This window comes from Danio aesculapii, chromosome 13 (assembly GCF_903798145.1).
Source record: "Danio aesculapii chromosome 13, fDanAes4.1, whole genome shotgun sequence".
Classification (NCBI taxonomy): Eukaryota; Metazoa; Chordata; class Actinopteri; order Cypriniformes; family Danionidae; genus Danio; species Danio aesculapii.
The window spans coordinates 20,050,413-20,065,116 of NC_079447.1; the positions used below are offsets into that span (position 1 = coordinate 20,050,413).

General features: G+C 39.1%; 2 protein-coding genes across 3 annotated transcripts in view; one reads left to right on the forward strand and one right to left on the reverse strand.

Moving 5' to 3' along the window:
• Positions 1-14,704, reverse strand: part of brf1a (BRF1 RNA polymerase III transcription initiation factor subunit a) — a 73,064-nt gene that overhangs the window by 40,697 nt on the left and 17,663 nt on the right. The window contains exons 5-7 of the mRNA XM_056470263.1: positions 14,478-14,509; positions 11,315-11,387; positions 743-892 (exon numbers count right to left, since the gene is read on the reverse strand). Coding sequence (XP_056326238.1) covers positions 743-892; positions 11,315-11,387; positions 14,478-14,509 — 255 coding nt within the window. The remainder of the gene's footprint in view (positions 1-742; positions 893-11,314; positions 11,388-14,477; positions 14,510-14,704) is intronic.
• Positions 3,706-9,374, forward strand: btbd6a (BTB (POZ) domain containing 6a). 2 transcript variants are annotated; one of them, XM_056470266.1, is made up of 5 exons: positions 3,706-3,856; positions 5,039-5,256; positions 6,830-6,920; positions 7,127-7,245; positions 7,942-9,374. In XM_056470266.1, the coding sequence occupies exons 2-5, from the start codon at positions 5,045-5,047 to the stop codon at positions 8,972-8,974; spliced, it is 1,455 nt and encodes a 484-aa protein (XP_056326241.1). In that variant the 5' UTR covers positions 3,706-3,856; positions 5,039-5,044; the 3' UTR covers positions 8,975-9,374. The 2 variants fall into 2 exon arrangements, with proteins under 2 accessions (XP_056326241.1, XP_056326240.1); XM_056470265.1 differs by lacking the exon at positions 3,706-3,856 and having other exon boundaries at positions 4,427-5,256.

Below are 14,704 nucleotides of genomic sequence, written 5' to 3' on the forward strand. Positions count from 1 at the left end.
ACCACAGGAGAGGGCAAATTCTTCAGCAGGATAGCGCTCCTTCTCATACTTCAACCTCCACATCAAAGTTACTGTAAGCAAAGGTCAAGGTGCTCCAAGATTGGCCATACCAGTCACCAGACATGAACATTACTGAGCATGTCTGGGGTAAGATGGAGGAGGCATTGAAGATGAATCCAAAGAATCTTGATGAACTTTGGGAGTCCTGCAAGAACACTTACTTTGCCATTCCAGATGACTTTATTAATAAGTTATTTGAGTCATTGCAGAGATGTGTGGATGTATCCCATGATCCACAAGGATAATTCTTTTCAACTGCACCATGACTTTATTTACTATACTGTACATTATTTCTGTTAAGTGACAAGACTTTTGTCTAAGCAAAGTCAGACCTTACTGTCCCAATTACATAATTAAAAACCATGATCATATTTTATTTTGGTAAAATAAGCATAATCTAGAGGCCTTTGCCTTTCATATAAGCCACTTCTGATACTAAATGATGAACTAGAAGTTCAGTTATTATTTGTTGTTCCTAAAACTTGGATAGGCGACAAGACTTTTGTCAGGTAGTGTATGACCTGATCTAACTGTACGTTCTGACCATTTGCAAAACTTTCAGTTCTGTATGGGGGTTTTTGGACTGTGCATTCCATGCTGTATGCACTTGTAACAAAGCAACCCTTCACTAGCTCACATCATTAAAGAGGTCGCACCGTTAGGGGAGGGTTGCCATGGTTACCTGCTCCGCAGAGGCCTGAAGGTCTTCGTCCCGTGTGCATCCAGTCTCTCTTCATCCTCTGCAGGAGACGCAGTGCCGTCATCGAAACCTCATGGCTCTTCTCTCCAAATTCCAGCAGTTGTGCAAAGCGTGGGATATAAAGACATGGATCTGTGCGAAACATAACTCTCATAATTATAAGCCAGTACATCTAGACCTCCTCAAGAACTCAGCTGCAGTTCAAAACTGTTTTGCAGATGAGTGTGAAACCTCAAGTTTAAAGCTGCTAATGAGTGTATGTGAAGATATGATTTATTGGGTACATTATTACACCCCCACCCACAAGTGCCCACGGCCACTAACACATGCTTATAATATATCTGAATTTCAGTAAATAGCTCAGAAATTGCAAATAAATTATCCATTATTAAACTTTAGCAAACTCCTTGACAAATCATGCAAATAAAGGTGTTTCTGAAACCATTAAAATCAATTTTAATATTGTACAGATTATCGTGACAGACAGATTCCTAATAATGTATTTTTTTTCAGCAGATGATGCCACCCAGAAGTCTTTCAGCTCTAATAATGCATCTGCAATTTTTTTATCCAATGAAATGATTCCCAGTCAGGCATGTGTATCCTTGGAAGTACTTAGGCTTTATAAGATAATTTCGATTTGTTTAAAAGGATGCAGAAATGATAGCAACCAAATTATTGGCACTGTAAAGTTTGTTGGCTACATTCATTCATTCATTCATTCATTTTCTTTCCGGCTTAGTCCCTTTATTAATCTGGGGTTGTCACAGCGGAATGAACTGCCAACTTATCCAGCATATGTTTTACACAGCGGATGACCTTCCAGTTGCAACCCATCACTGGGAAACACCCATATACTCTCATTCACACATATACACTACAGACAATTTAGCTTACCCAATTTACCACATGTTTTTTGGACTTGTGGGGGAAACCGGAGCACCCAGAGGAAACCCACGCAAACACGGGGAGAACATGCAAACTCTACACAGAAAAGCCAATTGACCCAGCCGGGGCTCGAACCAGAGACCTTATGTGAGGCAATTGTGCTACCCACTGCGCCACCGTGCTGTTGCCGCTACATACACATTGTAAATTTTAGGAGTGACAATCATATTTCATAATTCCCTAAATTATCATTCACACTTACTCACAAAATGGTGATGGCTGACAGCTATACATGCTGGATTTTTCATTCATCTGATGATAAAACGTTCAGATTAAAGTTCTTTTTTTTTTTTAAATGAAGTTCTTATTTGCAAGATCTGGCAACACTAAGTGAATAAATATTTCTCTTACTGAAATTTCTTGCACGTATTCTACAGAAGACAAAGAAAGAGACAACTCTGATGTTTAAATCTCATTGACAGCTATTTGCTCAAGTTGGTTTTGTAAATTTTGTATAGGGGCAGCATGGTGACTCAGTGGTTAGCACGGTCACCTCACAGCAAGAAGGTCACTGGCTCGAGTCCTGGCTGGGTCAGTTGGCATATCTGTGTGGACTCTGCATGTTCTCCCCATGTTCGCATGAGTTTCCGTCGGGTGCTCCAGTTTCCCCCACCGTGCAAATACATGTGGTATGGACCATTTTGAAGGATGTAAGCAAAAACAATGGTCGCAACTCATGTCCTATTTTACATTTTTATTTCTATAACCTCAGAGAATCCAAAGAGACACATATTGATAAATAATGTTATAATGGCTGCTTTAACATTAAGTTATGATTGAATTGCCTCTTGTTACAGCTATGAACTAGTTTGATAAGCAGGAAATGTTCATGGGCCAGTGACATCGCCACATTGAAATGGTCTAGAAGTGAATTGTGTAAAACAAAATTGGCCTTAGTGTGTGAATGTGAGAGTGTATGGGTGATTCTCAGTACTGGGTTGCAGCTTTAAGGGCATCTACTGCATAAAATATGTGTCGGAAAAGTTAGCGGTTTGTTCCACTGCGGAGACGCCTGATAAATAAAGGACTAAGCCAGAGGAAAATTAATAAATGAGTGAACAATGTATAAAACGTTACAAAATGTGGTTGTCACTAAAAATATTTTTGGGGAAGCTTATTTCCTTAATTAATTTGGTCGTCGCTGTGTTGAATCATTTAACTGTGTGTACACTAAAGGATTTAATTAATTCATTCATTCATTTTCTTTTCGGCTTAGTCCCTTTTTTCATGAGGGGTCGCCACTGCAGAAATGAGTCGGCAAATTATCCAGCATATGTTTTACGCAGCGGATGCCCTTCCAGGTGCAACCCATCACTGGGAAACATCCATACACTCTCATTCACACACATACACTAGGGACAATTTAGCTTACCCAATTCACCTATACCACATGTCTTTGGACTGTGGGGAAACCAGAGCACCCGGAGGAAACCCACATGAACACGGGGAGAACATGCAACCTCCAACAGAAATGCCAACTGACCCAGTCGAGGCTCGAACTAGTGACCTTCTTGCTGTGAGGCGATCGTGCTACCCACTGCGCCACCGTGACACTCACTAAGGGATTTGACACAGCAAATTTTGTAGCATTTTAAAAAATAAATCTCAGTTTGTTGAATAGACTGGACAGAGGTTGATTTTACTATTCTTTTACAATTCTTTATAACAACGTCAATTTTTTTCCTGGAGGTTTCTGAAGAAAAAAAAACATAAATATGCAGGTGGTCAACTGGTTTGAACCTATTTTACAACATACAATTTAAACATTCATCAGAATACAAAAATACATTTTTGGGTTAATGTTGAAGAAGGGTCTTTGAGTCTTATTGATGGGGCTATAGGGGTACATAAATCAAGAAAGACTCGGAAACAATGATTTAATCCCCGCTACATATGTTCGCTATAAGCCGCTTAGATCCGTCTGTGCTGTCTGTGGGAAGAAGAAGAGACCCGTGGAGAGAGAGAAAGAGAGGGAGAGGAAGCATCAAGCTGCGCGCGAGCACTTTATTGGGAAAACCGAGAGCAGTCGCGCGCACTACAGTATTACCACAAGTCCAACCCTCGTCCGGTTTCAGAATCCATCGCGACCGAGCGTGAACCGGAGCAATAAAACTTTGGATGAAAACAAACTAACGCACAGAATCTGAGGTAAGAGCTCGCAGAATGTTTTTGATTATCCCACAACAACAGTTAAAGCATGACGTGAACGCTGGAGGTTGTATTATTCTGCGGGTTGAAATGTATCGTTTAAGATATATTTACTATATTTTTCCTCATTCTTAACTAACAATACTAGATTAAATTCGATGTTTATTTCTGAATATTAACAATGGTTATGTAATTGGTGTTTGAAGTTGACTCGCGAGTGTAAGGGACAAAAAATACTGACGAACAAAACAAACGACGTGTCTGCTCAAACTTCGCATTAAATTTATCTTTTATTGGTATTGGGTTATATCAGGACATGTTCGGATTATTATAATTATAAAGTTATAAACGTGCGAGCGTAGATATGAAGAATTAAAAATCCTCATCTCTGCACGGTCCACATAGACTCTCACAGGCTCTATTTTAAAGGTTGCCAGATACCAACGAAAAATGCGAGCGATTTCATTAGGTATGTTAATCATTAAGAAATATTTTCTTTAGGACAAACATTTGTATTTATGAATAAATATGTATACGTTCACATACATATACTGTAATAATCACCAAACCAACTAATGAATAACCATGCGAAAATCCAAGTAAAACGTCGCCTATTACACTCATACATGGCAACATAGAATTTAAAGGAGGGATGGAGAGACAGCCCTCCACTCCTGACGTCAGACGAGAGAGAAAGAGAGCTCAAAATAAACTCAAACTTCATCATTTCGTGCGGCCACAGCGGAGAAGAGATATCTGCCAGGTCGTTGCTTGTTATCATTGTTTGTTTGCGATTCGTAAGTGCTTTTAAACCGATCTTGTTTGGATTTTCGGTATGGGATAGGAGAGGATGTGATTAAAGGAAAAAAGGGATGGAACATGTTTAAATAGCCGGTGAAATTATTTATATGACAGAAGCTCGGTTTGTTTGCACGAATATTATTTAAGAACGGATCACGGTTGTAGCTGTTATTATTATTTTTTTCTGAACACATTTCGTCAAACTTCTCGTTCGTTCTCATGCCCGCTGCGCCGGAATGCAGGCTGTCCAATCATGGCCGGATCATGAAATGTGTGACTTTTTTACTTTTGCTCCCCGAAACGTTAAAGAAGTTGAAGCGGGCAAGCAAGCACCCCGGGAGGCTGTCTGTGTGCTATAACATCTTGACTCTTTCCTTGAAGAAGAGGATGGCGGCGGAACTGTACCCGGTCAGCGATCACGCCACAGTGCAGAAGAACGGCGCCGTGATGCTGAGTCTGCCGGAGAAGAAGCGGAGCGTGGAGCCGGTTTCACAGACCACCGCGTCCATCGCCACCACACCGACCACCGAGCAAAACATCAACAACAACAACCTGGAGATTCCCAGTTGGCACTCAGCGCACCCGACATTACGCGAAAGGCATGGCAGTGATTTATATAATGTTTGAACTTTTTTTAAATCAACCGTATTACATTTTAATAGCATTAACCATCTGGTGCTCATTTTCATAAAATATTTAGTTTTTTTAGGGGATTTCATGGTACAAAATTATATTTGTGCAGTAGTTGCAATTCATTTATTAGAAGTTAACCACCGTTTAAGTGGTTACATTAAGACATTAAACTTCCAACTTGAACTGTAAATCTTAAATCCTTTAGAAAACGGGTTGGTCTGAGAACAGGTCTGGTTTAGTCTTTTTTCATAGACACTTGTCCAATATCAAAGACCTTTTCCCAGATGTAATATATTTATTTTTAATTTGTTTTACACAAAACCTGAAAAAAATCCATGAATTGAAAGTTCCATTTGAGTTTTGACTTTGATGTTTCTAAAAAGCTTTTGTTTGGATGCAGTACCATACGTATCCACTGAGTGAAACTATCTTCCTATTTATTTCAATGCTTCAATTTCGTCTCACTTGTGTGTGCATGATCACATAAATAGCACAAAACGTTTACTCTTTAGAGACTAGTACTTTTTTTTTACTTATTCTTAGATAGTTCTTATTTGTTAGATACGGGTACTCATTCATTAAACGCTAGTATGCATTTCAGTAATGTATTTTAAAGACTAGGGCTGGGCGATTTGGCCTGAAATCAAAGTCTTGATTAATTGATCATTTTTACTCTATTACGATTAATGAACGATTATTTTATTTATTTTTATTTTTTAGTCCTCTCTTCGCCGCCCACACTCAACAATGCTACCAAGCAGACAGCTTGCGCTATGTGTCGTCGTGACTTGTATTAAAAAATTTTGAGAGGTCAGCGTCGGCGCAGACACAGCGAGGGGTATGCGACCGTCTGAAGCCAGCATACGCTGCGCTCGACGCAGAAGTGTAAACAGAGGGGGGTCACGTGACTCCACACGCGGTAGGGAAAGTAATTTAAAAAACAGACCTAAAAAAATTGTTCGATTATAGGTTCTGAATGTCGATTTTGATTAATTTTCGATCAATCACCCAGCTTTATTAGAGACAAGCTTACTACATTGTTGTTATTAGTACTAAGTTTTAAAATTCTGCCATTGACATCTACGTGGATGTCAGTAAATATTCTTATTCTACATCCTTAATCAACATCAACTAACCTAATAACCTAACTACTGCTTTAATAACTATTAATAATCTGCAAATCAGAAGTTTTTGAGGTTCAAGGCATAATTAAGGGTTTGTTAAAAGTGACTGCACATTCTATTACTGTAATCGGTTATACTTCAGGAATTTTGGTAACTGCTAATACATTTCACAAGCAATTTTTGAGTGAAAACTGTTTCAAAACTTATTGAAATGCCTTGCTGCTTCCTCACACTGCATTCCACAGTGAAAAAAAACTATAAAATTTCAGTAAATGACCAAAAGAGGTTTAGGTTGAGGCAATTATAAAAGGGGGAAAAGCGCTAAAATAATTTGTACAATGGATTAATGCTGTATTTGACATGTTGTATTCATTAATAACATGAGTACTAAATGTATTCATTTATTTTCATGCAGAAATGCACTGATGTTCAATAATGAACAAATGGCAGATGTCCATTTCATTGTTGGACCTCCTGGTGAATCTCAAAGGGTCCCAGCACACAAGGTGAGTCCTCCTACCACTCTCCTGTCCACTCCATTACAACAATCACAACACGTTTTGTCTGTCTCCTGTCACATCTGATTTTACCCATTAGCTTATCAGTAGACCTGGAATAGGTGTCAGATAAGAGAGCCATCCTGGGAGATTTTAGGGAATACGCTTCCCAACAAGATAAAACACTGACAGATTGTCTCTTCCCCCTCTCTCAGTATGTGCTGGCAGTGGGAAGCTCTGTATTCTGTGCCATGTTTTACGGGGATCTCGCAGAAGGGGACTCTGATATCCATATTCCAGATGTGGAACCCGCTGCGTTTCTCATCCTGCTCAAGTAAGACTCACTAATCACATCCGGGCATTAATAACAGGGCGACTCAGCTTTTGTGCCAACCAGAACAGATGGGTTCACCGAGGGCCCGACAGTGATGTCTTGGTTAAAGGGTTGCCCTCTTATTTTAGAGCTATTAGAGATCCTTTAATGGATTGTGAATGGGAATGATGTAGTTTTTCCCTGGGAAAGTTGGAAGTCACTATGTAAAGCACTAGCCACACAATATAATGAGTACGATCCCATTTCAGATATATACATCACAATGGACCCTTTTCACAAGACTGTGATGACGCATTTAGTGGTCATCAGCATTTTAAATCTTTGAAAGATTTTAATACTTAGATTTTTTGAAAAACATATGTACATTTGCAAAGCTTTACTTCGCATTAAACTGCAAAAAGCAAAAATATGCAAGGTCTATGCACTAATTCAGCATCTACGGGCTTCTCTCTTCTATCTGCTGTTGTTTTTTTAATGTCATAAAAACTATATTGTGTAGTTTTTCTGGTTTTATTTTAGCAAACAGGAATGCAAAAAATGCATTTGTGGTACTCTCCCATTCACTGCACTCTTAAGTTTACCCAACTTGATGACTTCTGTTGTTGAGAAACACTGAAATGTGAAAAGGATCTATAGATCTCAGTGTCACGTTGTCTTTATTTTACCCTAAATCTTTATCTTCATCTTCTTCATCAGATACATGTACAGTGATGAGATAGAGTTGGCACCGGACACAGTTTTGGCTACGCTCTATGCTGCAAAGAAATACCTGGTATCTGCTCTGGCTCGTGCATGTGTGGGTTTCCTCGAGACGAGTCTGGAGGCGCGAAATGCATGTGTTCTGCTATCTCAGAGTCGTCTGTTTGAGGAGCCGGAGCTCACACAGAGATGCTGGGAAGTGATTGACGCCCAGGCAGAGCTCGCACTGCGCTCTGAAGGCTTCTCTGAGATTGACCTGCCAACACTGGAAAGCATCCTGCACAGGGAAACCCTGAACGTGAAGGAGTCTGTGGTGTTCCAGGCAGTCCTGGGATGGGCCGATGCAGAGTGTCGCAGACAAGGTCTGAGCCCTACATCGCAGAACCAGCGCTCTGTGTTGGGAAAAGCGTTGCACCTTGTGCGCCTGCCTTCCATGACACTCCAGGAGTTTGCAGACGGAGCTGCGCAGGTGAACATTTTAACCCTTGAGGAAACACACAGCATCTTTCTGTGGTACACTGCAGCTACAAAACCTTCATTGGGATTCCCGGTTACTGCCAGAAAAGGGCTGACAGCGCAACGCTGCCACCGCTTCCAATCCTCTGCCTACCGAAGCAATCAGTGGCGCTACCGTGGACGCTGCGACAGCATCCAGTTCGCTGTGGACAAGCGCGTGTTTATTGCTGGACTTGGTCTGTATGGCTCCAGCGGGGGGAAAGCGGAATATAGCGCGAGAATTGAACTAAAGAGGCAGGGAGTGCTTCTGGCACAAAACTTGACAAAATTTGTGTCAGACGGCTCTAGCTCAACATTCCCAGTATGGTTCGAGCACCCTGTACAGGTGGAGCAGGACGCCTTCTACACTGTTAGCGCCGTTCTAGATGGGAGTGAGCTAAGCTACTTTGGACAAGAGGGAATGACAGAAGTGCAGTGTGGGAAAGTGACCTTCCAGTTTCAGTGTTCCTCTGACAGTACTAATGGGACAGGGGTGCAGGGGGGACAGATTCCAGAACTGATTTTTTATGCATGAGTACTTGGACTGATCCATTAATGGAGAGAGGAGGGGGGTTTTCCCTCTCAAATAAATGCCTTTACTCACAATTCAGCTGCAAGACACAACAGATGGAGGACATGCGACACCCTCTGATATGATTCTTTTTTTTTGCCTTACATATAAAGGAATGCTCCCTGATGTTATTTATTTCGTAGAACATTATTTTAAAAACACACTTTAATTTAAACATATTATATTTCTAATTATTCATAACATGCCTGTGTACATTGGTCAAAAGGGCAGTTTGCACTTCAAACTAGGCAGCTTTTACTCTGTCTTATTTAATTGATCATTTGTTGACAGCTTGATGCTGAGTGACCTAAAAAAAGGTTTCAAGAGCCTGGAAAATATAAACATTTTGTTTCTATTCATCAAACAGTATTTTCTTCTCTTTTGTCAGATGTGCAGTTGATTTCTTTAAGGTTTTATCAAGGCTTTCAAATTACACTCCTATCATAATTTGCTCACCCTCATGCTGATACAAACACATTATATATTTTAGTTATATTTTGAGTAATTTTTCAGCTATGTTTGTAAAATGTTACAAAAGTAAACAAGGTCAACTGAAAACTGGACCCTAAAGACCCTTATTGCATGAATAGAAAAACAAAACACTGAGACATTAAAAAAAAAAAAAAAAAAAAAAAAAACAGGTTTGAAGTGACACAAGCAGGGTGAGAATTACAAGGGGGTTTGGGGGGGGGGGGGTCTGACCCCCTTAATTAACACTTGATCCCCCCTGAAAGACATCAAAACTGTTCTTTAATAGTGAGAAAGAGCTTTCTCTGATTTCTGATCTATATCTTAAATATTAATAATTAAAAATGTATAATATGAATGTTACGAAAAATATCATTCAACAGTCTGATTCTGGCAGTTCTAGAGCACAGATCTTAAGTATTCACAAAACACGTTTCTTGTAAAATAGGGGATTATATCTGCATGTAGACTAAAAAAAGACTAATAATATCTGTCTGCGGACTGCAAGACGGGGGCGTAAGATGAAGGGGATGAACTTGTAGTAAGCTAGAGGCGTAACTTGCAGATGAGATGTAGGCAAGACGGCGGAAATACCAGAGAACATTTTCAGCAAATGTTTCGCGAGTATTCTCCAAATTTAGCCACAACCTATTCATTTGACATATTATATTCATCTATTATAGCAACTCCACACGCTGACTTCTTCATCTGTTTTTCTATGACAGTTAGTCTACTCTGTGTCACCCCTGTGGTTGCAAATAACTGTACAATGGCGAGCGCATCAAGTATGAAAGCCTCCGCAACTCACCGCTGTATGTTAATAATTGTGATGGTTGGGTTAAGGGTTGGGGAAGTTGTAGACATTCATAACTGTGATGGTTGGGTTTAGGGTTGAGGAAGTTGTAGACATTCATAACTGTGATGGTTGGGTTTAGGGTTGAGGAAGGTGTAGACGTTAATAACTGTGATGATTGGGTTAAGGGTTGAGGTAGGTCTAGACATTAATACTGTGATGGTTGGGTTTAGGGTTGGGGAAGTTGTAGACATTCAGAACTGATGTTGGGTTACGGGTTGGGGTAGGTGTAGATGTTAAGAACTGTAAGGGTTGGGTTAAGGGTTGGGGTAGGTGTAGACGTTAAGAACTGTGATGGTTGGGTTAAGGGTTGGGGTAGGTGTAGACGTTAAGAACTGTGATGGTTGGGTTAAGGGTTGGGGTAGGTGTAGACGTTAATAACTGTTGGTTGGGTTAAGGGTTGGGGTAGGTGTAGAAGTTAGTAACTGTTAGTTGGGTTAAGGGTTGGGGTAGGTGTAGACATTAATAACTATGATAGTTGGGTTTAGGTTTGGGGAAGTATAGACGTTGATAACGATGATGGTTGGGTTTAAAGTTGTGGTCGGTGTAGATGTTGTAGCAGCAACGACAACATCGTTTTGACATGTGGGTCTCCAACTTTAAGTTACGCTTCTAACATACTACAAGTTACGCCCCTAAGGCCTCGTCATGTAACGCCCGTCTAACAGTCCGCAGACAGACCCTACTCATAAAAACACGTAAAATATATAATAAAGACAAAACTTTATTACTACTACTGAAAAACCCCTCCAATCATCAATGTATAATTCACACACAGGACATAAGGAGGTAAACCATGTCTGAATTTTGTCTTATATTGTTTCTCCAGCAAATCAATTCATGGTAAATGGTTTACACTGCAAAGTTTCATTTACAGTTGGATAGTACCCTCTGGGCATTAAAAGCAGCACTACACAGTAGCAGTACAAAGTAGATTAGCAAAGCATGATAGAAAATGGCAATGTCATTTATTTGATGCTTACCGATAGCTGGTGCGTTGATACACAGCTCTCTGGCTAAAACAAGGAATGTTTTTCCCAAAACGTACACATTCACCTTGAGTGAGAAAGACAGAAAGAGAGACAAACACAAATCTGCGGTCAAGATTAAAGAGAGACAGATGGTGGGAATGAGAGTAAAAGATATAAAGCTGAAAGTAAGCAATAGAGTAAAGAGGAGAAATGAAGGGACAGAAAGGCATGGTAATAACACAGTGTATTTTAACAGATGCTGAAGGTTGCCGAGTTCATAGCTCTTGGTTTTGGATGTGTACCAGCATCACCACAGAGTCTTCAACTTTCTCACAAACTCTATATCTGTGTCTTATCCTTGGAGGATGAGCTACAATAACAAAATATTTCACGAAACACATTTTAAACATCATATAACTCAACACTTATCTTCTTGGACCACCTTAACAATTAGATATCTATGACGAACGATGCACGTGCACAAAAAACAGACACCCTATTTCTTCCATCTGGGCCCCAAGGCATTAAAGAGAAGTCTCTTATGGTGGATGTCAGAGGTCACGACCACTGAAAAGTAGGACAGCCCTCACACACTCCTGACCTGAGAGGGGCGGCGGCAGCCTTGTGCCTCAAAAGAGCTTCACTGTCTGGGGGAGAGTGAAGGAATTTATGGGTCCTTTCTCTGCTCAAATCGCCTTCTGACTCAAATGGTGCAGTGGACAGGGTTTGTGTGTTAGCATGTGGGATTGGGAGGGGGTTTAATAGGACAGTTGTGATGGTAAAAATATAAAAAGGACACACCAGCTGGAAGAAGATGGCTTTCACACACTAATACATGCACATTTTATAAACCACTAGGTTCACAAGTCTGGGAATGACAGTGAAAGTGCATCTATTGTGCTTTTGCTCGAATTTCATTCAAAATGGGAAATTCCAAATTATACCATTATTTTGGAATGTTTACTTTGTTAGTTTGTTCCCTATTATATGCTAACATATTAAACATCTGCTTATTTGTCCAAATTTAAAAAACGAATTGTGCCATGTTTTCAGGCATATTTTTTATAATGTTTTTGACAAGTTCAAGTTCATTTATTTATAGAGCACATTTAAACACAGCCACAAGACTGGCCAAAGTGCTGTACATAAGACAAAGTAAAAAGACAATATAAAAACATAAAAATAAGACAAGAGAAACGACTATTAAAATAATATTAAATAGCCAAGCTAAATAGGTAGGTTTTTAGGAGAGATTTAAAAATAGATAGTGATGGAGCCATTCTAATCTCAAGGGGCAAAGTGTTCCATAACCGATGACCCACCACAGAGTCTGGACTGAGGAACTAAAAGAAGATTATGATCACTTGATCTAAGAGAGTGTAAAAGTGCAACAGCTCTGAGAGATAGGTTGGGGATTTACGTACATACCAGTAAAAGCACTTTAAAATAAATTCTGAATTGGATGGGCAGCCAATGGAGGCCATTTAGAAGAGGGATCTCGCAGCAGCATTTTGGACCAAATGAAGGAGAGAAATTTGAGATTTTGAAATGCACCAGTAAAGTGCATTGCATTAGTCTAACCATGATGTAATAGAAGCCTGGACAGCTATCTCTAGAGTGGTGAGCTTTAAGAAATGTTTGACTTTAGACAGCAAGCAGATTTGATAAAAACTGGAGCCAATAACCGAACTGATATGTTTGTCTAGGTTTAATGGTTTATCAAGGAAACACTTTTTTTTTAGAAAAAAATTAATAAATAAATAAATAAAAATAAATCAACATTTCCCTAAATGGCAACAATTTCTTTGAAATTAGGAAGAAATATTAGCAGACCTCTATCAAATGAAACAAATATTAAGATTTTATTGAAACCCGTACCTAAAGAAGACAGTAAATCCAAAGGATTCATTATTTTCAAGTGACTTCTATGTTTATTATGTACATTTTATTTATTTTTCTGGAAAACTAAAAATCTATGGTTATAAAATACAATGCATGATAGACAGACAGACAGACATAGTGCTTAGCATAAATGAGTACACCAGTTTTAAAACAGAATATTTTTATCCATTTTTCAGTAAATATAGGTCATATATATATCGATGCATTTGAACAAAACAGATTTATTGAGCAGATATATTTCAAGAAAATTATTTAAATTTTTTTGTTTCTCTTCAATTTTGCTCTTTTTACATTTTTTTATTTATAATTTTCCCCTTACATATAAATTTGGTTGTCCTAATTTTGGAGCGTTGTCCAGTGTTGCCAGATTGGGCGCATTTGGAATTTGATCATGCAGGTAACAATGGCATTGGCGGGTAGACAAAATTTGGGCGGTTTTGAAATGTCAATTTTATATGCAACCTAACCATCTGCTCCTACTCCATTCAGTTCGTAGTGACCAGTGCATAGCGCAAACGGCACAATGAGCCCACCCACAAGAGGAACTGAAGCAAAATTATATCAAAATCTGACTCTATGGTCAAATCTGACTCCCCTTCACGTGCACGCGCATCACACAGCACCTGCAGTTAAACTCAAAGCAGTTTATCACGACACTTTTATAGACCATTTTTTCCTGCAATTAACAGCAAGAACAAACATGGATGCATTGTCTGATTGACAAACACTGCAGCACCTAAGTATGTTCAAAAGAATTTAAAACGCCAAATTGGATGAATTTATACCCAATTTCGAAAGCAAAACATACTCTAATAGGTAGTGTAAAATACACAACATTTTGTGCAGTGTGTGGGTGAAAGAGGGCAGTGTTTTGGTGTGATCTGGTTATGTTGTGTTTCTGTGACTGCTGGTGTTGGTTGCTGTATAGTTAAAATTATGACAGTTAAAGTAACTTGGTTTAAATGACATAAAATATTAGTCTAATATTTTGGGTGTTTTTTTCTGCGTTTGGGCAGGTTTTGGACAGCTTTTGGGTTGGAAAAAGTCAGCGTTATCATAATTTATTTGATCAGATTAGCTCCAGAATTGGTTTCAGTACTTCCTAATCTAATGTATAAGCACATATTTAATATTGTAAAGCATCCTACTGAAAATATTAATCTAAATGAGAGATTTGTGAGGAGTGTACTCGTATACTGTATGCTGAGCACTGTATACTTTATATATGCATTTATACAGTAGGTGTAGTATTGGTAAAATATGCAAATCTTACCTGCAAGAGGTCACTCAAATCAAGCAGCATATCTGAGAAAGTGCATTAAAGAAATTATCCAGATCTTAAATTTACTGTATTTGACAGTCAATTCAAGCCTGCACAACTGGTTTACAAATGTACTATTTAATCTGTAAGGACTTTTGTTATCATGCAATAACAACTTCAATATCAGCAATATAAGCACTTGCAGAAAAAAAACAAACAGACTGAAAAACAAGCAGGGA